Source organism: Cuculus canorus, chromosome 1, assembly GCF_017976375.1.
Source record: "Cuculus canorus isolate bCucCan1 chromosome 1, bCucCan1.pri, whole genome shotgun sequence".
NCBI lineage: Eukaryota > Metazoa > Chordata > Aves > Cuculiformes > Cuculidae > Cuculus > Cuculus canorus.
The window spans coordinates 81205011-81232906 of record NC_071401.1 but is presented as its reverse complement, the minus strand read 5'-3'; the positions used below and the strand labels follow the sequence as shown (position 1 = coordinate 81232906).

Genomic DNA, 27896 nt, shown 5'->3' with positions numbered 1-27896 from the left:
AATCTATCGTCTAGTCATGATGTGGGGTACCTCAGTTTAGTATGTACAGGTTCCCAGTGCTAATGATGGAAATGACTCTTGATGTTTTTTTTTTTTTTTTTTTAAATATCTGGGAAAAGTAAGACATTGGGAGAAAGAAAGTCTCATTTATCTTTGCAAGCTATATTTTTAATTCTGAAAGAAAAGAAAGGTCCTCGTTTAAGCTAGACTTGTGAACTTCGGTGTTCTGAAATATTTTTTTTCCATTTTAGTGCCTTTTATTTTGATTACTTTACTTCTCTCTTACACTTCTTTGGGCAGAAGATACAGCTCAGCATAATTCTGTTTTTTCAAATGTTTTTCATTTATGTTGTTGGCCAGAATGTGACCTGTTGGAGATGTGCAGATCTGGCAGTTTGTTTCTGCTACCCAGCCAAGGTATTCAACATTAAATGATGGATGACTCTCAAGTGGTTTAGTTGGGATAAACATCTGAAAATTTGGAGCTTATCTATACCTCCTTGGCCCAGAAATTAATTTGCCTGCAGTCAAGGAGGAAGGGACAGCCTTTCTTGTTGTATTTTATACTCTTCTTAATGTCACTTGGGCTGTATAATCCCATAAGCAATTGGGGTTTTTTTGATACTCCTTTCCCTTTCATTGCCTTTTTTTGACCCAGTGTAGGAAATGCTAAGGTGTAGAAAAGTTAAATAAAATTCACCTTTCTCATTTCCCCCCATACTACAGTCAACGTTCAAATGAGGTTTAGGGTTGGAGTGTTTTCTCTGTATCCTCTCTCAACTGGCTAGCTCAAGTCTAGTAAACACTGCAGTGGAAATATCTCATGGGACACTTGGCACACTGCTAGTGCAGCAGGCAAGTGTGAAGTGCATGTTTTTAATTTAGCCCACTCTTCTTTTCTTCTTTGCTGTTAAATAGGGCAGAGGAATGACAGATTCTATATAATTAGTAGGCTCATTGGCTTGCAGAGAAAGGTTAGGAAATGTTACCCTTATTGAGCTGGCATAGAAAAAAGTATGCATAATGAGATATCTAATCATTATGGCTCTCTAGCTTCTATGTTAATGTTTTTTATATACTAAGAGCATATAAACAGGGGAAATTATTGAACAGGTATCATTCTCACTTATCTTCACCGATCACAGATCATCTGTGATGGGTAAGTATTTTTGTAGTGTCCTGAATATGTATATTTGGAAGCCTTTTTCAGTCAGTGGAAATGAATTTGGGAAAAAGTGAGAAGTGAGTGACTTCTAGAATCTCCATTTGCCTAATGTCTGCAAATAACAAAAAGGGAAATAAATGCAGATTATTTAAATACTCTCTGATAATTTTGAATGCTGCTTCGTTAGTATATATTTGGGTATAAAGATTGAATAAGCACATGGGAAGTTCAAATATCTTTCTTTTTTGAGCTAGGATTCAGGCATATTGATTGCTCTGTAGATGCTTGGCTGTTTTGCAGATGGAAGACTACAGATGCTAAATCAGAGATTATTTGAGCTGTAACTCATGATGAGGTACAGCTGGATGATAGAAGGGAATAGCTTAGGTAAAATATTAGGAATTTTCTTCTCTCTAAGGGCATTGGGTTTGTTACAACTACCTTTAAAAGGGTGGCTTTGTTTTTCAAAGCCACTTTTTGTGTTCCATTAGAATATTTTGATTTCCCTGTCCCCGAAAATCAGAATCCTAATAACTGTAGGATTCTGTCATGTAAACTGAAATCTCAGTTTATGTGACTAGGCAAGCATGACACGGCAGCTGTGGGGTAGAAGGAATAAGGAATGGAATTCAGTTACGCAGACAAGCATTCATCTGCTTAATCCATGATACTGCCCTTTCTCTTCCTGTAGGCTTGTCAGCCTCTTTCACACTGTGCCACTGAGGCAAATGGAGACTGCTCTTTTCACCACATCCCCTGTAGTTGCTTGTCTGCTATGGTTGTGTTGGATCTCAACACTGCACAGTTAGCTCTTACTATTGGTCTTTTGCTGCTTAGGAAATCTGGGTTATCTCCCGTCCCACTTTGACGACAGATAATGAGTCCTGGATCAAAAGTACATTTTATCCAGCCTCTGCTTTGCTAAGAGACTGGAGGGGGAGAATAAAGGTGAAAGCTAAAGTAACAGAAAATTGAAACTTCAGTCACCGGTGCAGTGAACCTTTGGAGAAAAATTTAAAGTATGTGTTATGATAGCTGTTCTTCCATGGCCTTTTTGATACCAGCTAAGCTTAATTCTTGCTAAGATATTTTTGGTATGATGTTTAAAAATATTCTTAGAATGTTAAGATTCTTCAGCACTTTTTAACAATAATTAGTGAATATAGAGTATTTTATGCTATATATTGGCTTTTTAAAGAAGGATTTTTTTACTTGGAACTTGCCATGGTTAATAATTGTTGCTTTTTACATTATAAATGGTTAAATGATGGATGTGAACCTGCAATAGCAAATTGCTTTAATTTGTCTTTTTTTTTTTCTTTTCTTTTTTAATTCTGTTGTGTGTGTGCTTACCAGGTTTAAATAACAGCTGCTGTACATATAAGTACTTTGGTTTTGCATTCAAGAAATATGATTATGCAAACCTCCCTTGGTGCAACTTGAGGCTATTTTTTCTCATTCCGTCACTTGGGAGGAGAGACCAACACCAACCTCACTACAACCTCCTTTCAGGTAGTTGTAGAGAGTGATAAGATCGCTCCTCAGTCATCTCTTCTCCAGGCTAAACAACCCCAGTTCCCTCAACCACTCCTCATAAGAGTTGTTCTCCAGCCTCTTCACCAGCTTCGTTGCTCTTCTCTGGACACGCTCCAGCACCTTATGTCCTTCTTGCAGTGAGGGGCCCAAAACTGAACATGGTATTCGAGGTGTGGCCTCACCAGAACCAAGTACAGAGGGACAATAACTTTCATAATCCCTACTCCATTCCAGCTTCTATCAGCTGCTGTGCTAGCACTAAGTGAGGCAGAAGTCATCAAGTTAATACAATTGAGCAGTACAGGTAGGGTAGCATGTGACAAGAAGGAAGCAGAGACCCTGGGTCATGGAAAAGAGGTAGGATTCGCAGATGGGCATAAGCATTCTTCTGCCTGGGCCATGAAAGTGCTCAAATGGCTAAGATCGAAGTGATGAGGTCTCTTTCAGTTTCTAACCCAGGAGCTTAAAGGCTGTAATTTTATAAAGAAATGGCATAAATATTGGTCTCTTATGCGTGTCAAAGCATTCAGAAATCATTTATTAGCCATTTGCAGACCTTGGCAGGATGTATCTGATATGATTGCGGTTGGTAACTAAAGATCTGCGGCTTTGTGGTCCCAGAGTGGGTAAACTTTTACTAATCTTTCCTGAAGAGTGACTGTGCAGAGGGGTGTGTACTGGGTGAGTTTGCAGTGTTTATGCTCTTTTTTTGTAACTGTGATCTCACACCTCTGTGAATTAGCACCTTTAGACCTGAAACTGTGTTGCTCCCAGGACCTCCTGAGCTCTGATATGAGAGATCCTCCCACCCCCTTGCCTTAAGACTGTTAGTGGACAGGATGAATTTCATTGGCCTACAAGAAAATGTAATGCTTATATTTAGCTTGAAGGTAATTTTGCTGAGAATTTAATTTGAATGTAAACTTCATCCGTAGGCCAGGAGATTACAGCCCCTGTTCCAATGTAACTAAGCAATCAGATTATATGAGTAGCAGAAAAGACTCTGGGCTGAGATAGTACATGCAGAAACACCTCTTAAAGAACAGTCATCCACACAGTTGTATAATCACGTTTTTTGAGTGCCAAGACAAACAATATCATAAACTAGGATTCACAAAATGAGCTTCCAATTTATGGAAAGCTTGAGCAATAGTTAGGTGTTTCAGAGATCCTTTGGGTCTGAGATCTTCACTTATGACAATCCCTCCTTTTCTTTCTTACAGACTAACTGTGGAAATAGTACTGATGAGAAAGAGCTGTAGTCCTTCTCTATGGACCACCAATTCACTAGTCAGCTGGTGGAAATATCTGCAAGGAAATATCTGCTGAGGTGATATCATTCTTGGCTGAAATGCCTTGATGGTTAATGAAGTTCTTCAAAGCAGAGCTGTTATGCTCCATGGAGAGGGCTCATAACATTGAACACCTTCAGTGTGGGTGTCTGCAGTTGGATTTGACTCTTTTTGGAATTGGTAAAAATTGAGTTGAGGTGCTGAGGGGCATGGTTTAGGGAGTGTTAGGAATGATTGGACTCGATGACCCAGCGGGTCCCTTCCAACCTAGTGATTCTATGATTCTATGGTAGAGAGAAATGGGCACTTCTTGGCTCTGTAGTTAATCTCATCCTAAAGCAAATTTCTGACAGATCAGAAAAGCGGTGTTCTGAAAATGTGTTTCCTCTCTCTGCATAACAGTGAAGTGAGTGAGGACTGGCTCATCTGAGACCAAACATTTCCCTTGTGAATCTGACCAACTTACTTCTGAAATCTTAGCTTTAGAACGAGTAGCATTTCATGAGGCTAACAAGAGTACTTCCAGACAGCCTGACTTCTCTGACAAATGTCTGATTTGGTGCTTGGAAGGCTTCTTAATTTGGCATGAGAGTGTTTAACACTGGCCAGAAAAATAAGTTCTCCAATACAGTCTCAGAAATGACTGGATTGTTCTTAATTAAATCTTTCATAAAGAATTAAAAAAGAAAAAAACAAACCTGAAGCAAAACCTGACGAAGTTATAAAGGACTAAAAGCAAAGCTTTGCCATGGTAAACATTAAGCAACTTCTAAGCTTAGGCATACACTGTTTACAGTGAATTCTATATTTCCTAACTTATGTAATCCAATATTGCGAAAGTTCTTTGAGGAATTAGTTCTTTATTTTCTTCTTTCCCTAAACTGCCAACTGTACAAAAAAATAATGGTTTTCTGTTCTCTTATGAATGACAGGTTATTTTCAGGTGTTTCAGTGTTGCAGTCATACAATATTTTTCTCCTTCATACTTGAACAAAAGCATTGAGAATAGAGCATCCAAACTTAAAATATATGTATCACGTTAACTGCATTACTTTTCTTCCCAAGCCTGTTCTTGTGGATGCTGTTTTGTTTTGGCAGAGTCTGAGAGACTCTCTTTAAAGATCAATTAAAGAAATAATAAGCACATACGTGCTCTGGACACAATTTTTGCTTTTCAGTGTTTTTATTTTGATATAGTGCCTTGCCTTGCTTGAAACTTAGTTTTGCTGCAAATTTAATTATATTTAAGAAACATCTAAACTGTTTCTTAAAGCTTTTGCTTTTGGTATCAAAAGGTTTTAGAAGAATCCTTGCTTCCATTTAACAAAAAAAGTTCCTAATATGTGATTGCAGCAGAACTGAAAGAATTGAAAGCTTCAGTTGATGTATCTAATGAATAAAGAACCCTCAAAACATAAAATTAAATGAGAATTTAGGTTACAGGTCAACCCCTGAAACGGTCATTGTTGCTCACATGTTGTAATTTGTTCTGTTCCTTTAACTAAAGTGCAGTTTCTTGTGTGATTTAAATTTTTGAACAGATGGTTATTTTGATAGTAAGGAATATGTATCAATTATAAATATGACACAAATATTTTTCATAGTTTAGAAAAATGAATACTTTCAGATGCTAGTTTCTCCTGAGTTGCAATAAATGCCACTGGAGCATGAAAAATATGTTCTAGTTCTATTTTTAACGTGTGTTCCGTGTACCAGAGGACAGATGAAAGATATGATATCTGAGTACAACTGTAAAGTAATACCACAGTGCTAGCATGATTAGTGGCTATAATATTTGGGTCTGAATGTAACCCTGATATGGAGTTAATTGTATGAAATAGATACTCGTAGAGCGTTATGAAAGCCAGAGATGAGCATTGGCCCCTCAGTCTTGTCTGTGCTGTCCATGGATGCTTATCTGATTTTCACTGTATCCTGAGGGTCAGTTTTGCTTGGGTGGGAGTTGCCAGTGAATGTTGTAATGTCTTATGTTACTACGGTAGCATAAGACTAAAATCTTCAAATGTTGTTGCTGAAAGCTGGTATTTGAGATCAAAAGGACAAAAGGTTATAGGTGAGAACTGATCTCACAAGCAAGACCACAGTAAATACTGAAAAAAAAATATGGGGTTTATATTCCTTACCTACATTAAAATACTTTCAGGCTCTGTGTACGTGTTGCTGTGCTGGTTGCACTCATTACTGGTCTCACTCAAACTACCTGTGCCTCTGTTTCTTCCACACTAGATTATTCTGCTGGCTGCTTTTCACCACTTGCAGATAGATATTCAAAAAGCACTCGTGCTGTTTCAAGGTGCTGGAGGTTCTCCCAGCACTTTTTGTGATCTGTGCATGAAAAACAATCATAGCAGCTTCCTTATCTCCACTTTCAGAGTGTAATTCAGGCTACAGCTTTGCTTGATAAGTTCTAACCATTCTGGTAGTTTAAAAACTGCTGTATATCAGTATTGGGAGCTGAGAGGCTTAAGTTTAAATGCTCCAAAATTTTTAGATGTGTAGGAAAGAGGAGATGCCTTGCTGGGTCACATGAAAGGACTCATGCACCCAAATGCTGTGGTTAGAAACAGACTTGAATGTCAACTCTTTTCCCTCCTCCTCCTCTACCTGGATGCACATGGTTTCCGAACAGAGGCAGTAGGTCAGCTGGATGCAGCCTGTTGGACCACTTTGCTTGACACGGCTGTTCCCAGATTCGTCTCTGGAGGTGGGGCACTGCCAGTTTTAGTGTGTTTGTATGTTAAGTGGAGCAATGCAGTCATCCTAATTGTTGCAGTTAGTAGTGCTGCCGTATAGCAGGAAGGCTCATCTGAAAATTAGAGTTTTGCAGTTTCCTAGCAAAAGCAAGGCTCTGGATTTGCCTGGTCCTTTCAGGAAAGTTTATTAAAAGCTGCCTTTCCTTAGCCAAGAATGCTTCTTCTGCTCAGCTAATGCATAGTTGAAATTACTTCTTCAGCACTCACAGTATTCGCATTCACAGAGCAGAATGACTTCACGGGGAAGGATGTGAAACTGCTTTCCAGAGCAAGATTTGACACACAGGAAGGAAGAAATGCAAGAGAGGTCTGACATTCCCCCTTGTTTTTGCTCTTCTGATAACATTGGATTCTACTAAGTGAGAGGAGCAGAACTGATATATTTTGAGGGGTGTGTGCCTTTCTTACCGACAGATCATTTTGTAGCATAAAACCTGTGATAAGGAAAGGATTGAAAGATTAAAGATTTATAAGATTAAAGTCATAGCTGAGTAAAAGGCAAATGACAAACACAGTCTAAGAGCAGAAATTAGAGGTGTTGATCTGTTTTCCATAAAACAATACATGCCAGAAATTGCCTTTTGTTTTCCTGAGCAAACAGACAAATGATGGACAAGCACATTTCAGAATTTCTGCCATTTGATGCCTGGGTTTTCAGAATTCCTAAAACACTAACAAATCCACTAGAGCTGTCAAAAGTGAGATATTTTAATTTAGATTTGGCTTCATTTTGTAGTCAGAGTGGATGTGGATGGATAATGCAGCAGAATCCGAATCTAATTTACTCTGTTGTCTTCCCAAGATAATTATCCTTTTAAGAAAGTGAGTTAAAAATTATTTGGCCAATATTAAAGTTGTCTTCTTTTCCCAGTGGTGTCATTAATAAAACCCCCAGACATCACTGTTGGGTTGTTGGTTTTTTTTTTTCAGAGCTTACTGCTTGTGAACAAAAAAAAGAGCTGTAAGGATTCATACCTACTTTCATTCTTAATTCCTTTGGCCTATGGAAAGGAAGTGTCCTCACTGTATCTGAAACTTTCAGATTTCAAGTGTGCATGCTTGTGTTTGCTTTTCTGAAGTAGGAAGTAGGCTGGATCTTGTAGTCAAACTCCGCCTACAACTGAATTGTTGCACAAAAGTTGATTGCAACTTATAGAAACCTTCCTTCTTAAAGGTCCTTTGTAAGTGATATCTAAACCAGTCCAGTTAATTTTGATATTTATACAAAAATGCAGCACTTGGTTTTAATCTATAAGAAGTTAAGCCTGCTCTGAAATATATGTAATGTTCTTGAAGTTTCTATTTAATGTGATAGTATTATATTATGTACAAGTCTATATTGCATCAGAAATCATTACTGCCTAGTTGGTTTTTATTTTTGTGACCAATTCTGCCCCTATAGCAAATGAATGAAGTTAACAAAGTTCATGCTGTAATACTGTAGACTCAAAGAAACTGAGTTGACATACTCTTTGTTTTCAATCAGTAATTCCTAAATCTAGAAAAAATTTGCATGTTTATGTCTCATGACACTTTTATCTTCTAAGGCAACTTCTGGTTGTATTATTGTATTTTACTATGCGGTCGTGATTGGAACAAATTATTGATATTTTGAAAAAAAACAGGTTCTTACAGAATAGTGTGATTTTAGAGCAGTGAGATTTTAATAAGACTTGATGCATTATGAGAGCCATAGTAGCATCACAGATGTTGCCAGTGGAAATGATTTCTAAAATACATTTCAGTTGTTACAGTTATTTATCTTTAGCCTGTCTGGTCTCTTACAACATGCTAGTGTTAAAAGATGTAAAATACAGTATAAGAAATTATTTATGTGCCATCTGCTGTAACAATGCAGAGACCTAATTAAGATTGTACAGGTAGTATTGAATAATTACCTTAATGCACTATAAAATGTAAACATAGTGAAATTGTTTTACAATGGAAACAAGTGCTTAGACAAATGAACTGCAATCAAATAATAAGTTTTTGAGATTGTGGTAAAAGAGAACTATTTTCAGGATGAAAGTAGTTTCATTTGCAACTACACGAGAACTAAGAGACTCGAAAAGATCTCATGCTTAAGAGGACGGATGTGTTTTTATGGGCATGTTCTTTTGAATGTGAGTTGCTGCTGCAAAAATAAAGCAATGAGTGTAAATGTGCGATTCCAAAGTCATCCAAAATTGGTCACCTGCAACATTAAGCACATTCCTACCTCTCCACACCTTCTGGTGGATACATTGTAAAGATATTTGTACTTCACTTGGAAGTCTTTACAGAGGGGCTCTGCTTTTGTCATACTGTCTTCATCTCCTCTGCTAGGATCTCTCTCCTGATCTCTCTTCAGTTTGTTTTATTTTTATTTTGTTTTATGTTATTCAATCCTGTGTTCATGAGGTGTGAATAAGCAAGAAAAACTTACTCTCGTGCATCTTCTGTTATCAGTGTGAATGACTATTTAATTGATGGATAATTATCCTTTTTAATGTACTTACTTCTGTTCTTAGGTCCATTTAATGTGTTTCTGATGCTACTTACATTGTTACCTAGCAGCACTCAATAGAAGACAAATTTCAGTTGCAGAACATGTGGCAATGTTTCAGTTAGGACATGTGGCAATGAACTGTGTATAGCCTTGTTTCAATAAACTTTGTTACGGATCAGAGCTCACATTGTGTTGTAAAATGCAATATCTGTGTGCTATGTGAACCCATTGTTTACTTTCTCTTACCAGGATGGTAATTTTGATTTCACAGCACTCTAGTTCCACAAAAAAACAGTTTGCACATGCGCTAACTTTTGCTTTATAGATAATTTATGTTTTCCAAAATGATTTTGTAATATTGAGATAATCTATATTTGGACATGTGTATAGAGGTGGAATTTACTGCTTCAAGCCTATTCGGTCTGTGTGATCCTGTAGTGTGCAATACAGTAAGAATTTTGTAGTGAGCTGGCTAAACAGGAACTGCAAAGATCATCAGTAGACGGTGCAGGATTTGAGGTCCCACAGGAATTAGGGGGTTTTCTCATGTTGCCATGATTTTATGTTGGAGTTTGGGGGTTTTTTTGAGTGGAGGGGGAGTGTGTGGATTTTTGTGGAGTTTTTTTTGTTTCGTTGGGGTTTGCTGTTTTGTTTTGTTTTTATTCTTCTCTTGAATGGCGATGTTTTGATTTTAAGGCAGACTGAAAATGTTCCTCGCCTTTTAACAAGGAGTCTGTTAGTAACCAGACTGTGGCTGACTCCAGTGGAGTGTATTAGCATAACCTAATGAAATTGTATGGGAGCGTAAACTCATTGCAGGCTTTTCCAAGGTCTTGGATACTAAGAATTGGGTATTAATTCCTATAATGGGTCACTTTGATGACGCCCAGGTGAACTGGTTGCTGGTTTTGGATCTTATGCATCAGGTCTGCTTTTAGATTTCTTGTCTATTAGCAACTCGTACTCGTTCCCTGTAGGTACAGACACTGTCTGTTACCCCTTCAAAGATGTAGGATTTGCTGCTCAGCTGCATTGAACCTCTGGAACCTATTTTGAACCTCAGAATCCTCTGTGTCTAGTCTTCTGAATACTTTGGATTTAAGTTCATCCATCTATCCCATAGTGGTGATAGTAGACAGATGTATAGATACAGGCCTTTAAAAAACTTCAAAATAAAATTTTCTTAGTAAGCATAGAGGATATAAGAATCAAGGAAAAACATTCAGAATTAAGTGTTCTCTTCTCCAGACACTTCTCTCTGTTTGGCCTTCAGACTTATGTGAAAACCAAACAGTGAACTCAGAGTCTTTTGCCTGTGTTTCAGCTTTCCTGCATAGTATGGGATATTTCTTGTTAGCTCTCTGTGTAGGTCGTCTTCCACTGATGTAAAATTTTTACTTCCCTTTCTGACTGGAATACTACTCAAGAGCAGAGGAAGTCTTACTGTGGCTACTTGTGTTGAATCCTTTCATTCCTGTACCTCCCCATACTGAAATTCTTGCCTGTAGCTCTTAAGAGTCAACTTTCACATTAAGTCCTTTTTCTACTGTTAAGGAATTTCCTGTTCTCCATATACCCCAGCCTCTTAGGATAAATGCGATCTTGCGGTTTTCCCTAATTTTTTCCTACATTATTAGAAGTTCCATATGAGAGTTTGGAACCTTCCATCCTGTTGGGTGTTCAAGTGTCAGGCCCAGCTCAGACAGCAAATACAGAACTGCTGCTTCACTCAGGGTATTCCAGATGCAGTGATTTTAGGACCTCAGGCAGAATTTGTGAACTCTTGCCTCCCAGTTACTGTAACACTGTGATATTTTCCTGAGTGGGTTCTTTGTATGAATGGTACCATTTACTTGTACCATGAGAAAATTATTCTTGTTTGAATATATTGATTTTGTTTGTCCAAATGTATGTGTAATTTCAGGATTTATTTTAAATCCCCTGTAAGAATAAAATTGGTTTTGAGATAATTATTCTTTCAGCACTTCTCTCCCTCTCTGTCTCTCATTTCAGATGTTGCAGTTGTGGACATGAGTGATATTTCCAAGCAACCATCACTGTTCTACCACCTTGGTGTGCGTGAAAGTTTTGACATGGCTAATAATGTTATCCTCTACCATGACACTGATGCTGACACTGCTCAGTCTCTCAAAGTAAGATTCTCACTTCAAAATGTGCTTAATTTCAGAAATATCTTTCAGTACTTGATCTTGTAAACGTTTGTGTTTTCCTGAAACTTCCATTGAGTGTGGTGTCCTGGTAGCTACATAACAAAACCATGCTAAGAAAAAAAACTGCTAGCAAAAATAAGTTATGATTAGAATAGTGTAAAAGTTTGTTTATAAGAGAAGCTCCTTGATATGATACTGGTTTTTCTTCAGAATGTTTGACTTGGAAGTAAAAGTACAGGTCTGATTTTTCCTTCCTTTCCCTCTTTTAATTAGAGTACATGTAAAAAATGTTATGGTCTGTATAACAACATTTGAACTGTATTGCAACCTACTCCTACTATTGAAACACTTCTGTCAGGTGAGGTTTGTATTTCCTAGATGCTGAATAGCTGAGACTACAGGAATCTCCTTTTTATTACTGTTTGAAGATAGAAAAGAGGTCCTTGCCAGATCTTTTTATAGGCCTGCTGCTCAATTTTATACTAGGATAATGCATACTATACACTTAAGTCCTGAAATTGCTGTTCTGGATGCAAGTAATAATTTTTTATGGATGTTTCTGTCATTGTACAGACTGTCTTTGTTTTAGATCACATTTAGACTTTTATCCTCTGTTTCATCCGTTTTCTTGCTACCTTCACTGAGAACAGCCTTGTTCATGCTTTGTGGATTTTTTCCTTATTTTGAGTTATTGTCACTAATTGCTTTGTGTTTTACACACCGCCAATATCCAAAAATCCTTTTTGTAATTCTACAAGCTCTCTTGATCCTAGAAGAATAATAAGTTCAATCTTAATTTTTTATGGGTCTCCTTCTCTTTTCCCAGAAAAGCTCTGTTCTGTCGCAGCTTCTCCTACTTCTTTTCTGCTTGCAATAATGTCATAAATTTTACTCTGACGTGTCTAGGATTCCATACTTCTTTTCTTAAGGTCCCCATATGCATTCACATTCCTTGTGACTCAGAGTTGGAGCCTCTCCCACACTTTGCTGAAGAGGCTATCTTTGCAGATATGTGCTAAGACATACTTGCATGCCCTCCATTCCTCTAGCTAATCTGGGTGGGCAGGCATGCAACTTTTCATCTGCATTGTTAATATACCTGACAGCAAAGAGATCTTTCATTTCTATTTTTCACTAGAACAATTTTACCTTTCTGTGATGCTCATCACACAGATGTTCTGATCAACTTGGTTCTCCCAATGATGTGCCAAAGTTTGGGAAACATAGGCCAGACGTCTTCTATTTGAATCTACCCAGTGATAACCTTCGTGAATGGCTTTGATTTCTGCACTTTGTTGCAAACACATATGCCAGCACCTGCTCCGTAACTGGAGTGCTGAATGACCTCGATGGTTGCATCTATCCATGGGCTGGATCTTAACATTGTTTGTTGCCAGAACTTGCAAGTCTTTGCAGTGTCAGTTCCAGAGCTTTTTTTTCCAAGGATGTAAAGCTCAAGGACAAGTCTGGGGACCTGGGAACATTGGCACATGCCTGCATCATTAAAGCTAGAAGAGTTGTTATCTGCCTTCATGTCTCTTCTGCTAGGAACTTTATCAGTTTCACTGATGTCTTCCTTATCTCACAGTTGTTTGCGTAACCTCCTTGCCCTACATAGGCCCTTGGTATATCTTACTATGGAATCAGAAAGCTTGATTTAAATTGCAGGAACTGACTAGAATAGGTCTTCTGGATCAAGTGCTAGAGTAGTTCAAGATTCAGTCCTACTGTGATGTCCTTGATACCTCTTCTGCCCAGTTCAGTGTTGGGTACCATTGAAACAGGTTAATACACCTTCTTAGGAATACTTCAGAAGGTAGTAGGGATTGTGCTTGGGGTCTTTCAGTGAAGAACAGTTCATGACACATTTCATGGCTTAGGTGCTGGGTAGCTCTCAGTAGAGTTCATTTCTCCCTGCTGAGAAAGGTCTTTATCTGCAGCAAATAAAGCTCTACTGGAGATATTTGATTAGGTAGGTAGACATACTGATTTTCAGGTATGTGGTATTTCAGATGTCTAAACCTTCCGTTATGGTTGTTCTGAGGTATTTTATTGAGCTAAAGGAGTTAAAGTTAATCAGCAATTCTGTTTAGGTTTTGATACCTTAATATGTATTTCTGATCATTCCTTGGAATTTACTGTGGCAGAAAATATGAGTTATGCTGTGAAGAACTCATCTGTCCATATGTGTATGTATACGTATACCAGTTATTTTTATTGGAAATAATAATTCCTAGTAAAAATGAACCTACATTTTTATTGCCTTTTTTTTTTTTTCCAGGATATGGTATCTCAGAAAAACACAGTAAGTATTAAATCTACATACATTTTAAAACAAAAAATGAAGATACTACATTTGAAGCAACTCTAATAACAGAGCTACCAAACATATATGTGCTTTATATTATTGAAAGAAATCTGTTTTACCTATATACAATTCAAACTTGTGGAAATCTTATTGATTTCCTTTCCAAAGTAAAGCTAGATTAAAAAAATCACTTTGTTTTGAAGGTCCTTTTTAAGTTCTGGAAAAATTCCAGTAGATGTATGTCTTAGATGTAGGTTTATATATCAAAATGTAAACTCGGAAATTCAGTCTTTTTCTCCCTCTACCACATTCACCCACTTGTGCAAATGTGTATGTGTGTGTGATGCCTTAGTAGGGGTTACTCTTGTATCTCAAACGATTTGGGCTACTATGTACCCATCCTCTTCCTCACAAATTAAAACTTAAGAGTGCAAAACCTTATTCCTCCAAGTGAAAAATATTTTTACCCTTAATGCAAGTAAAACCGAAGAAGTAAGTGAGCCTGAAACAAGATAACATTTAGTGGTTATTTTAGGCTTGTTGCAATATGCCACAATATCTTAGACAATTATGTAATTTGTCATATTTCACATCTGTCAGTGCTTCTTTAATGATACATTAAACACCCTACACTGTCATTTGGAGGACTGTTGGATTTGCAAAAATCTTAAACTTCCATTTATTCCTTTCTGTTTCCCTACATTCACCATATACTTTTATTTCCTTCAGAAGAATATAGAGCAGGACTAATAAAGCAGAGTGTAATAAAATGTTCTTAGAGTTTGCTAATAATTTAAAATAGAACTAGAGGAGATAATGCATTAGTCGGAACAGTTTATTTTGAGCTGCTGTTTGTACTTGGCCACAGTGCTGCATATAGGCTAAAAATAGATCAGATTGAGCATGTGAGTAAACCTAGGTCATTTTCCTGTCTGTCTTGGTGATCTTTGAACTCGTTTCACTTGGGCAGTGTGAACTGCATTTACTGGTCTGTAGCTCTGTGAAGGGGTGCCTCAGAATGAAGCAGATTTTCTTGTGAATGCTGCTATCCATCAATTGGTGAATGATCAAAATGTCACAAGCGTGTGTTTTCCCCTGCAAAGCAAGAGGGAGGATTGAGACTGAGCCATTTGGTGGTAATTCCAGAGATGGAATAAAGGCAAAGAGGACAGTGGCAAATTCATCCTAATGCAATCAGATTAGCAGCCTGCAGTGTTTTCTTTTGGCAGATTCTTTCTCCCGCAGAGGGAGGTATTTGCTTTGTGGAAGAGAAGAAAAGATGTATCTGCTTTCTACAGCAGTGTTTGTAAACACACTGACCTGTAAACACATGGCTAGCAAAATGGCCAGGGAGGCATCCTGAAACTAACATCCTGATGCTTCCTTTAAAAGGGAGGGATTGCCTAACCCACTTTCTTAAAGTGCTTAAATTAAGAGAGCAATTGTGAGTAGAATATGGTGAGGGAAAAATAAATTATTATAATACCAAGTATGGATTCTTGACCCTTTTGTTTTGTCACAATTTGAAGTTGTTCATATTCTCTTTTATTAGGTAAATGCAATTCCATATTGCATTGTTTTGTCAGTTTGTGTATCAGAAATTACAACAAACATTAGCAAGCTAAGTAGTTAATAGGTTAAAACTTTATGTGTTTCTAAGTTGGAGTTGACTTCAAATAGGCAAGTCCTTTGCCCTCCTATCAGATCCATGGAGTTGTCAGGAGAGGCAGTTTGCTCCTGCCACAATACAGTGCCGCTGCTCCATTACTTGTTAAATATTTTACAACCACATGGGATGGGCAGTGTCTTGTTTGAAGTTAACTGTTAAAGAGGGTTGCTGTGCTAGTTAATTAGGTACAGGATTGGTGTGAATTTCCTGTGTCCAATCAAGTATGTAGTTGCATAACAATTTCAGATTAAATGCTGAATATTAGGTACAACAGCTAATACCCCTGTAGCAAGATTTTGTATTTTCCTTTCGCTTTTCGTCATTGAAAAGTGTGGCTATGCCTCTGCTATAGATGTGGAATAGCAGAAAGAGCTTAAATGCACTCTTCATTAGGGTCTAGATGCACATTTGAAAGAGGATAGATACTTGATCTGCTAAGCCTTCCTGTCACCCAGAGGTAGTCATAGGAATGCTATTGCTGATCTTATGAACAGAAGTCCTCTCTGCATCTTAGCTCTGTCTGCACACCTGCACTGTGTGTAAGGAAAGGGGTACAACTGAGATTGTTAACAGGCATTGCACACCATTTTTCAAGTAGCACAAGTGAAACTTTCTCCTCACCTTTGCAATTTATCCTGCGAATCTTAAGTCATGGACAAAGGTGCAAAGAATCATAGCATAGAATAGGGGTGAATCTGTTAAAGATGCAGAGAAGATTAATGTCTACCGTGTTCTTTTGTGGTAATTTTCTTTTATGTATTACAAGTAAGCCTTGAAGAAAACAGATATTTTCCTTCTAAGGAAAACTTTATGCTGATTCAGCATCAAATAGGAGGCAAGAGCAAGGAAATTCGACATACAGCTGAAAACAATGCATAGAAAAAAGGTCAGCAATTCATTTGGGATTTGGCCTGAATGCAGTGGATCTAACCATGAAAATTATACAGCAGCATGCTGTGGTGTGGGTCTGAGTGATTTAATAGCTCACTGTCTGAAAAAATAATATAGGAGTAGGAGAACTTCCCTCCCGGAATGAAGTTTTGGGGATAAGATCACATGGGGAATGTGATTCATTCATCTGCTTGACTCTCCCAAACAAGCAATTCAAATACTGTATTGATAATTTATTGCATACTTGTATACAAAAGGAAAGAATTATTGGCTATGGGAGTACTGTTCCCGAGAAAGAATTGCCTCGGCATGAAATTCAAGGTCAAGATTCAGTGTTCCAGGTTTCCTTCTGCAGAGCTCCTCTGAGCTTTGAGGATCTGCTAATTTTACTTAGGGAATATACATACCTTCCTCGTTTCTGTCAAAATTATTATGATTAAATAAATTGCAAACATGTAGTCTTGCAGAATAATTAATTTCCTGTGTCATGATGAAAGAATCAAGGTTTGATAGCACAGTGGATGCTACTGGACTGTAAGGTACAGGAAAATAAATATATCTTTGGAAGCTGAGCTTGTGCTTTGGAATTTCTTTAGGTGTCAAATAACCATTGGTTTACTAGACAAATGAAATTTCAAGGATTTTAAAAGCAAAGAATGCTTAAAAAATAATCTTCCCCAAACCAACATAATAGACAAAATCCATGGGAAAATTGTTGTATTTTGAAACAATATCTTTGGAAATTTTTTCTTCTTAATAGGGAAATTTCCTCTCCCTCTACAGAATTTTAAGGAACAGTGCCTAAAAAAAAGTCCAAGATGCAGTGAAGGAAAGAGTGCACAAAGGGCTTTTTAAAAAATGCTGGAGTCAGGAAGCAAAATGTACAGTCCTTCAGGCAGCAGTTTTAGCAATGGCTGGACATAGTTTGAGATACAGACTGTGATCCATTCTGTTTGAATGTGGCACTGAGAATACAAACTAGAACTTCCCACTCTAAAAGAATTATTGATGCAAGTATAGAATATAAAAAAGTCTTAATAGTTAATTTCTCTATAGTTGATGGTATGCCTGAAGAAATTTGAACAACCTCGTTAATTGCTTTCAGGGAAGGTATTTAAAGGAAAGTAATCTGCCTATTAAACCAAAAGGTTTATTATAGTATACTTAGGCCTGTGGGCCTAATGAAGTATTTTCAGAGATTTAAATGTTGGGGTTTTTTTTCCCATTAAATCCTCTAGCAGCTCTTATAGTAAGCAGAGAATAATATCTGGGCCGTGAAGGAGTCATTAGCAAAAATTCTTCTTGATCTAAAGGGAACAGGATTGTAATTGATCCTTGCTACAAGGGTTTTTTATTGTAATTGGCAGAAAGTCTCTATTTAGAGTCTCAGTAGCTGTATAAATTAGACTGTATCTACTGTTTCAAGGCAATGAACACATAAGAAAACTATATAGAAAGATTTGGCACTTGCACTCATGTTCTCCAATTTAATAGCCCCAATGGATTGAGTTAAAAGCCAAGACTTGAAAGTATGATTATGTTATTTGAATTTAATAATCTGTAGAAATAGTATTGCAGAGTAGCTTTATATTTTTTATTTTCTGATTATTATTACAGTGTACAAAAGTTTGTAAATCATGGTAATTTAAATTCGTATTTCTAAAAAAGCTTGAGGCAACAGAAGTATTAAAAGAGTTTGCAAAAGGACACATAATGAAAGAGGAGGAGGAATGTCTTTTATACAGACAAGCATTTTTCCTTTTGGGGGAAAATAGTACAAAGGCAGTGGGTAACCCCATCAATACTAATCCTAATGTTTCTAATCATGAAATATGCCACTGTTACCATAAATATAGTGAAAACTAAGGTTTTTAAACTTTATTTATGAAAGTAAGTTTTAATGGAAAAGTTACTGTCTGAAGAGATGCGTATTTGTCATGGTTGGATTATAGATACCTAATCAAGTGATGATTCTGATAGGTAGACAAAAGTAAGGCTTGAAAACATTTTAATGATTACTTATAGAGATACAGACAAATAAATCATGTAGACAGAAATCTTATATTCTAGGTGTCAAAGTATTGCACTGTTTTCTTGGCTTTGTAAATATGGACTTGTCAGAAATATTTATATTCATTTTCCATTGTTTCTTTCTTTAATAATTTCTCTATTCATGTGTCATGTCTGTCTTTTTGATTCTTATGCTGTTTTGTGGTGGTGTTTTCCTCTTTGTTTTATTTCAATTTGGAGTAGGTTGCCAACCACAAAGCTTTTCTTCGAGTTCAAGTACCTCCTGAATACCACAGTGGTAATCTGATAGGCAAAGTATGTATCATGTTAAATCTGCTTTCTGTTCAATGAGTATGCCTTTTTTACGGTGTTTCTCAGCATTTTTGTATAAAGATGTTTTAAGAATAGTGCAAGTCAGATTCCAAGCTTTCAGAATGCTTGGCTTGTAGCATTCTCCCTTCACAATCTTCACATAAATGTATTGCATGCTTTCAATTTCAGAAGAGGAGGTATTTTTACAGAGTTTATAATATTTTAGCCACCTGTATTGCAAGATGGATAGGAATGTGATGTCACAGAAAACTACTGTGAAAATCTTAATTCTTAAGAGAACAGTGGATTAAACTCCCTGAACACTCAAAAGTTTGTGACTTCTTTGAGTGAATGCAGTTCTTTTGCTGTTACCCTATGTGTTTTCCTTCTAACTGCTTTGTAAAGTAGGGTAAGCACTCCTAATACTCTTGATGCCTGACTGAGTGGAAAAATGAACTACATGGCTCAAGTGAATTAATTGTGCTATTTGCTGTGCAGGCATAATTCCCTCCTAAAAATGCACAGATTTTACTCAACATTATTTATTGGAAAAAGAAAGCCATTTAATTCTAGTGTAGCATCTCTGTCACAAAGTGATAGTTGCACTGGAATAACGTGGCGGTACAATTAAAAAACCTGTTTACATTATTAAGGTCGAAAGTTTACTTTTAACAACGTTAGCAGAATGATTAGAGGAGTATTTTAAGACAAAAACCACTCTGCATCTGGCCTGTCTTGTCTGGAGCCTAAAAATGGCCTACGTGGACCTAACCCTTTCAGGTCTTCCACAAAAGCATGGCTCTGTGCTTACTTTCCTTAACTGTTTAACAGGTTTCTCTTTCAACTTACTTGCAGTGGATGCTACTGGACTGTAAGGTACTTACATGCATCTACTTTTTCAGTAGATAACTGCAGCTCTCTTTGTGTCACAAGGTACATCATACTTTCAGATTGGATTTTTTATTTTTTTTTCCATTGCAGGAAGAGCTAATTCACTGTTACAAGTTTGTGAATAGAGTTAATGCTCAAGCAGCTTTTGCATTGCAGTGGACTCAGTGTTTATCTGAATAAACACAAGACTGAATTGTTCTAACGTACTGGTGACTTGGGTTGCACTTGACCCGACTTTTTCAGTGAGAAGTAAAGATAACATTGCAACAGATAATTATATTGTTACAACAGAGGTACTGTATTGTAGAGTTTACAAGGACGGAATGTTGCTTGACCTTTATCTTTTAAAAATAATTTAAAATTCTAAATCCTTACAGATTCAGATTAGCAACAGGGTGTACTGTAGAGGGTTTTTTTCATCTTTAGTTTTAGCAGCTGCATGCCCTACATTGTTACTTCCTGTGAACAGTTTTTCTCTTGTCTAGTTTATTAATGCATATAAAAAAGCGCCATCTTCGTAGTCATTCTTTCCATCATTTCAGCATTTTTGCATTGCTCAAGGTGATTTTAAATGGCTATAACTTTACTGCAGGCTTAGATGATGTGAAAAAATGAAAGGTATGATTTTGCTGTATGTGTTTGATATCCCCAAGGTAACAGTTAAAGGGTATTTAGTAGCAGTTGATTTTGTTATGTTTGTCATACTCATCCATGCTTCAGTGCTCCTATCTAGTTACTCTGAAATGCAAAGTTTGCTTTTCTTTTAAACAGCAGAGAATTGTTGTAGCTCAAAATGGGATATTGATGCTTGTAGCTGTGGAAAACTTTGTACTTGTCTGGTTTTTAGAGTCTTGTTCAGGAGCTGAAGACTCTGAACTTGCTGGTTTGAGGCTCTGAAGAGCATTTCTTCTTTCCATTTTCAGCACTTGATCAAATTTACACTTTTTATTTGGCATATTAAGGGTTTCTGGGTTTTACTTCTAGAATTTTGTCTTAAAAATCTTACATATATTACAAAACGTTTCAGAGTTGGCTAGTTGGTTGGTTTAGTGTTTGATGGCAGCATGCAGCAGATGTTTTGGAAGCTACTCTGGATTAAATATCTTGATAAAATCCTTTCAATGATGATGTTTCTTTTTTTCTGTCTCTCTTTGTGGGGAGGTCTGCATCATGTCCTTTCTAGCACAGAGTTGACCTAGAGGGTGCAAGTACATCCCTGGCTCCAAAAATTTGGGAGCAGGAGTTTAGCTTGTAACTATCAGACCCTATTAAGGGTCTATGTCTCACATAAAACAAAATGAACAGTTTTGTTGTGTTGTCAGTTAACAGATCTTGACCCTTATTCATCACCCTTGTTCATATTTGTAACTCTTCCACAGAGAATTCCTTTAATTTAATGCTTACAAATCTTGTGTTAAACACCATGCTAAAGCTTCATAGTACGCAAACTCTAATCTAGCCATTTTTCCTGACAGTAAAAGATTCTGTGTATACGCAAGCATATTTCTACTTTCAGTTGTTTTCCAAACTGTGTCTGTTTTTCTTTTAGGCTTCCAGTGGCAATTATTATTTTATTCCGTACATTGTCACACCTTCTGCTGACTACTTTTGCTGTGAAAGTGATGCTCAACGAAGAGCTTCTGAGTATATGCAACCCAGCTGGGACAACATCCTGGGACCTCTTTGTGTCCCACTGGTGGACAAGTTTATCGACCTTCTCAAAGATGTTCATGTTACGTCATGGTAATTTTACAACACATACATCTGCAGAGCCTTTGAGAGACTCTTTTTAACGTTATGAAAAAAGATGCAGAATCTCTACTAGGGTTGGTTTTTTTTATTTTTAGCTGCACTTGTTATAGTGATAAAAGAACCTGTTAACTTTAGTGCTTTCTGTATTGGTGTCCTGCAGCTGTTGCAGTTAACTAACCATGTTATGCTAGAAATTGATTTATGGTGGCTTTCCGAAATACCAGGTAGCAAAGGCGGTCCATGAATAAGGTAAAGTGCTTAAGTATGAATTACAGTGCATGAGATTGTAATAGGAGGTAACAGCCTCTTCATAGAGCTCAAAGCCAAAGACTCTCCTTTTCTATCACCAAACAAGTGTGTGTGTGTATTTATATGTATATGGCAGCAAAGGGCAATCAAATGTGACTTCCATGGTTCGGTCTTTGTTTTTTAATATTAGCCTTCTGGTATCACCTAATAAACAAGGTACTGCTCAGCCACTTCTACAAGGGATTATTTGAGTTTTGAGAAGTGGGACTGGAGATGAAGATCTTCTTTTCTCCATTGCTCACCCTGTACTCTGCAGCTTGTCTGGTTTTGTTTGCATTTCTGGAAGACACTGGGAGAGGCTGAGCTTTTAGGTTTTCTTCTTCCCAGTGTCTGAAGCATGAGGGAGTACTTGAGGACCCTTTGATTTCTTCCTCCTTCCATATTGCCATCCTACCCAAGTTAAAGGCTTACCTAAAAAAACTTGACTTTTCTTGCCTGGTCCCACTGTTAGGATCCCATATATGACCTTTAACGCACACACCTTGTCACTTACAGCTCATTCTATGGCAAGTGCGTTATTCTCTGGTACATTGCTGGGCATAGCAAGAAGCACAGGCTTCCTCCTGCTGCTCCAAAACAGGGCTAGTGGGGACTCTACATTCAGACAACACAGACCCACTTTGACGAAGGGGACAAGAGGAGGGGCAGAAACTCATCGAAGTTGATCAGTATACAGAAAAACTGTGCTCAGCAGTGAAATTAGTAGCACAGTGTTCCTGGTAGTAGTAGTAGATGTTGGTACTGCTTAGCGTTTGTGTCATTGTAAAATGGTGTTCTGGGCAGCAGCTGCCTAAAGCTGCTCGTGTACTTTGTCTCTGACATTTCTGCCCAGGATTGTGGGTGATTTTGGTTTGATAACTGTGTTGTGAAGTCCTACAGTAAAGCATTTTTTTCTCATTTTCAGGCTGACGTGCCTGAAAGAGGCACTTATACAGCTGCAGAGTTAGACACTGTTGTGGTAGATCCTTGTGAAGAGGAAGATGTAGCTAGGTGATCCCTTGTTCCTGCCAGAAGCTTGAATATGTTTGAAAAGGTTATGTGTTGCATCATTCTTGAACATGAGAATCCCATTCCTAAGTAATTTAAATACTTCTGAAAAACATTATCCCAGTATCCCCCTTTAGTTTGCTTAGCACAAGAAGCACTAATTATCATTAGCCTAATGAAAGGCAATGCTGGAGTACAAACCTGAGATTGGGAATCCATGGTGAATTAGGCCACTGACATTAAAAATACTATTAAAAGCTTTACTATAGTGTGACCTTGCTGCTTTACATTATGTGTAAAATATATTAGATAGAGAACTTGGCTTTCTTTGCTATGTGTAGAGCTTATGCTGAGCAGAGTGTAATACTTTGCAATACACATTTGTAAGCAAAAAAGGACTTGCATGCACATCTGTCAGGTGACATGTGCTAACATCCGAAACTCCATCAGCTGGTCCAGATAAAGTTACTTCATAACTATCACACTGATAATGTGCATATGATTTTGTGTTTTACAAAAGCTCTGGTGCTACATTGTACACTGATGTTAGTGTAACTAAGACACACTTAACTGGGGGCTTTTACAGAGATCCTGCCCCCATTAGGAGTTATGTTCACCAAACAGATTGCAGCTAAATCAGATTTTGGTGGCTTGTTTTGTTTCAGTTTCTTTGTTTGAAAGACTCTTTCCTCCATTCATGATAAAATCATGTACCTCCTCTTTACATCACACTGGTCCTTCCTGTCTGTGTCACTTTATTATCCTAATTGCCGCCTTCTTTATGGTACAGATACAGTGTACCACATATGCCATGGTCAGTAAAGTCTTGATAAAATTATCTGGTAATAAACATATTGATATATAGCCCCACAGCCTGAGGTGGAAAAAGGTAGAGTATTTGTGAGTTAATGAAAAATATGGAAACATTCCTCACTCTGAGGAATTGGTATCTTTATTAGAAATTACGCTTTTTGTTAGAAATATACCCATGTCTTGTAAGAGATATGTAACAATATTCTTCCCTTATGTCTATCTTTTATTTCTTTAGTGCCTATTATAAGGAAACACTGCTAAATGATATTAGGAAAGCTAGAGAGAAGTATCAAGGAGATGAACTGGCTAAGGAGCTGGCCAGGATTAAGCTTCGTATGGATAATACTGAAGTGCTGACTTCTGACATTATCATAAACCTGCTTCTTTCTTACAGAGATATTCAGGTATATTCCTAAAGACTAAGGAAAATTATTTTACTGGGATTTTGTCTCTTGTTTGCTCTGTACTTCATTGTTTGTTAAACAGTGATTCAAAGCTGACTCTACATTGTTACATTGTTTAGCATTTTGACTTGTCTGTTGGGCTGCTTAAGGGGGTTTAGACTCATTTATTTGGCCCATGAACAGGAAACATAGGTGAGGTCATTTCTTGAGGTTTCTTCCTTTGTTTTTAGTAATTTTTAACCTCCTTAAAAACAACAACAACAAAAAAATTCCCCACAGAAGTAAGATTTTTGCTGTTCCTTTCCGTCTCTCTCCTCCCTTTCTCCCAAAGTCAGAAACATTTAGCAATGAAGAATATGCATTTGTTATGACCATTATGTTGGCCAGAGGTGCCCAAGTTGACATGTTTATTTCAATGATAGTTCAGTTTATTTTTAAAAGATAACTGCACCTTCTTTTCTTGACTATTTTTTTACATAAATTCTACTTTTGCTAAAGTACAGCTTGTGTACTGTATTTCCAAACTACCAGTCTGTGTGTTTGGCATCCTTTTTAAAATATACTTTCAACCATTCTATTGAATTTTTTTGTTCATCGGGAGGTATGGTGGTTATTTTATCAGTATAAATGGGATATGAGAGCAGTGAGTGACCAGGTCATCCTTTATAACTCAACCATTCTGAGATGCACATTTTCTTGTAATGATTTATCCAGCTTCATTTTGATCGCCTCTGGTGATCATTTAAGTTCTTTTGAAAGATCTTCTTCATTGAGAAATGTAATCATCTGGAAACATGTTTTGAACAAACAAATTAAGGAATGTAAGGCCATTTGTGTTGTCAGTAAACTGGCCTCTTCAGCAGTGTATATGTGGATTACCCCTGAGAAACCAAAATGAATGCACAACCAGCGGACATGCTGCAGAATGAACTACGCTATGGTCTGCGATGACCTGATGAAGTGTCATTCATCAGAAGGCCCTAATAAGGCCTGAAAGAGCCAGACTCATTCCCTCTCTGTCCTGGTGCTGGGAGTGTAATCGATCAAACTGGCCAGAGGGATTCGGTAATTTGGGCAGTGAGATGGGGAAAGAGGAAGGTACTGACATGGATATACAAAATCCCTGTTTAATTCCTTACACAGAGTTTGTGTCTGTTTCATGGACTCTTCTAGGAATAGTTAGCTGCTATACTAACAGTCATTATATATTTTAGTTCAGTGATGCTTTCCTCTGCTTTCCATTTCTTTTATTTTCTTTCTTTTCTTCTTTTATTTTATTTATTTATACCAGGACTATGATGCTATGGTGAAGCTGGTAGAAACACTAGAAATGCTTCCTACCTGTGATCTGGCTGATCAACACAACATTAAATTTCATTATGCTTTTGCATTGAATCGGTAAGGATCATTAACTGAGATTGTTTCATTTTATTTCTGTTCTATGTTGGCTTATATATAAATTCATCATGCAGATAATAGCAAATTCTTTTCACTGGCTGCACACACTGATATTCACCACAGACATCTTTCCTTAATACCATACTTCCTGTACACCAGGACAGCTTGTAACTTTTGAAATCATTGTTTTCCAACAACCAGCATTTTGTCAATGACTTGATGAGAATGGATCTGTTCCAAAGGCCACCTCAGTAAATTGTGAAAGGCTCAAATTATATCAATGGGTTCTTCGTCAGACTGAGATTGTTCATTCTGAGTAACTGATTATTCAGGACCTCTTGAAAAGTTTAGTATAGCAGAGTTAGGTGAGTTATTAAAATAATAAGTAAAAAGCACTGCTTGATCCATGCGTACACACTCATGATACAACTTCCATGAAAGGTGATCTGGACCTGTGGGCACGTCCCTGGATTAGGACACGCAGAAATATTATTGAACACTTCTATTTAGCTACAGATTTTTGTAGTGCCTATGTATAGTAGCTACTTCATTTCTATAGAATTTATAGTAAGATTGCATTGTAGAAAATAGATCTTATGAAGATAAAATCATGTGTAATAATAAAAGTAAAAGGTTAGATGCAATTCACATGCTACTAAAAGTTGTGACTTGCAATCTAACTAAAATTTAGTGCTGGGCAGTGTCAGGATGGCATACATGAAAGGGATTAGAAATTTAAGAATAGAAGAGCAGTTCCTCTGGCATTTTATGTAAAGTGCTAGAAAAGTGATTTCTATGGCAATGAAAAGTTTTCTCACAGCTTTCGATTTTTTTTTTTTTAGAGAACAATCAGTAATTCTCATGCGACCATGTGCAAGGTCATACACATAGGAACAAAGAATGCGGTACATGCCAACAGAATAGTTCATTGAAAACAGAGATTTTTTTTAAAAGGATCTGGTGGTTTGTTAAAGGGCTGAATGATCATCTGAGTGATGCAGTGTCAAGGAGGTTGAAGTGGTCTTTGAAAGGCTATGGTAGTGAGTAATACAGAGTATAAAGAGGATTCAGCATAGATGTGACTGATACTGTGCATAATTCTAATGTCCATGCTTTTATGACAGCTACCTATAGTGATGTTTTTTGAAGGTGGGAATTACACCTATTTAAAATGTCTTTTTTATTATAAAAAAGAAGAAAACCAATAAGTTCTGAAAAAATGAATTGATTACGATGAGAATTACCTCTGTGAGAAGAAATGTATCAGGGGCAAGTCAATGCCCAAATTTCTCACAAGAAAATATAACTAGAAATGAGTTTTGAACCTAAACCAAATTTGAGATGATAATTAAGCTTTTTTAATAATAAGAAGGATAAATTTATTAATATTTAGCTCTTGATACCAAATACTTGAATAAAGTTCCTACATATAGTTCAGTTTGTGTAGGGCTTTTTTTTAAGACTGGAAATGAACACTGGGTATCTTGTTTATCTCCTGATATCATGGACCATTAAATCTTAACTGATTAACCTCTACTGAGTCTGTTAACTTGTTTTGTTGAAGTATATCTTTCAGAAAACTTTGATATGGATATATGAAGATAGAATCCATTTATGTAACTTACAATTTGTTCTGATATTTATCTCACCTAATGAAAGATAATTTTCTTGTTAGGCTGCTTAAAAATAAAATTAAAAGATACACTTATGGTATAAAATGAGTTGTTCATTGTCTTGCTTTCCTCATCAACAGATTTAATTAAATTGACCTCTAGCCTGAACCAGCATGACTTTCCTTGTGTTCTTCTTGGAATAATTTAAACGTTGTTATGGAAAAGTTTTTTTGGAAATAAATAACCAGTTTTCCATCAGTAAGAATGCAGAATTTAGCTGCTACAGAAGCTTTTGCTTTCTTCAAACAAAAAGGTGAACGAAAGTCAAAAGTTAAGACTTGAACATTTTCAGAACAAGTCCACTTAGTTGACCCCTAAAGTGTTGCTTTTAGCATCTTACTTCCATGAGGTTTTTGAATCACTTATTTTTTCTGTTTTAAAAACAAATTCTTTTTCAGTGGGTGCTACCAGAATCTATTTATAAAAATACACAGTGATATTTTCACTTAATATTCTACTAATTTCAGCATACAGATCAGTGCTAATGTTGCTCAATACAACCCATTCAGCCTACCTAGAACAAAATATGTCATAAACAAAACAGAATTCACAGCTGTAAGAATATCTTACCCTGAGGAAGTTATTGTTTGTTTAGTTTCATTACAGAAGTGTGCCAGAACTATGATAATAATCAACATAAAAAAATCAATAATTTATTTCCTCTTGGACACTCTGAGTTCTCTTTGCCGTTAATTTCACTCACTATTTTCAAGTCAATTCTATTCTAGTGCTGCATCGAGCTAGAGACATGGCAGGCAAGTGGTGGAGGATTGCTTCTGAGGGCCTCAGGTCTTTGCTGGTGCACCTAGAGGACACAAGCCTGATCTGAATGACAGTAGTGTGCAGTTCTGGATGCAAACTGTGCTAAGGGAAGGGACAGGAATATTTTACTTTATACTCAGCACCTAGCTGCATGTCTTCTGGTTCAGAGCCAGCCTGGCTTGGATGATGAGCAAAGCAAGCCTGGGCTTCCCTGCAGGGTACTGTGCAGAAATGTACTAAAGCATATGTCGAGGAGGCAGACGTTTTCATGCTAATTTCTGGTACTCTGAT

At 37.0% G+C, this 27896-nt stretch overlaps 1 protein-coding gene across 4 annotated transcripts in view; it reads left to right on the top strand.

Annotated features, from left to right (window-relative positions):
- MAP3K15 (mitogen-activated protein kinase kinase kinase 15) overlaps positions 1-27896 on the top strand; it is an 82948-nt gene that overhangs the window by 11781 nt on the left and 43271 nt on the right. For 2 of the 4 annotated variants that reach the window (XM_054056102.1, XM_054056111.1), the window contains exons 3-8: positions 11269-11408; positions 13708-13731; positions 18548-18619; positions 21057-21250; positions 23604-23772; positions 25064-25170. In XM_054056102.1, coding sequence (XP_053912077.1) covers positions 11269-11408; positions 13708-13731; positions 18548-18619; positions 21057-21250; positions 23604-23772; positions 25064-25170 — 706 coding nt within the window. Of the gene's footprint in view, positions 1-11268; positions 11409-13707; positions 13732-18547; positions 18620-19614; positions 19711-21056; positions 21251-23603; positions 23773-25063; positions 25171-27896 lie in introns of those variants that run through there. The other 2 variants (XM_054056110.1, XM_054056114.1) reach the window with 2 other exon arrangements.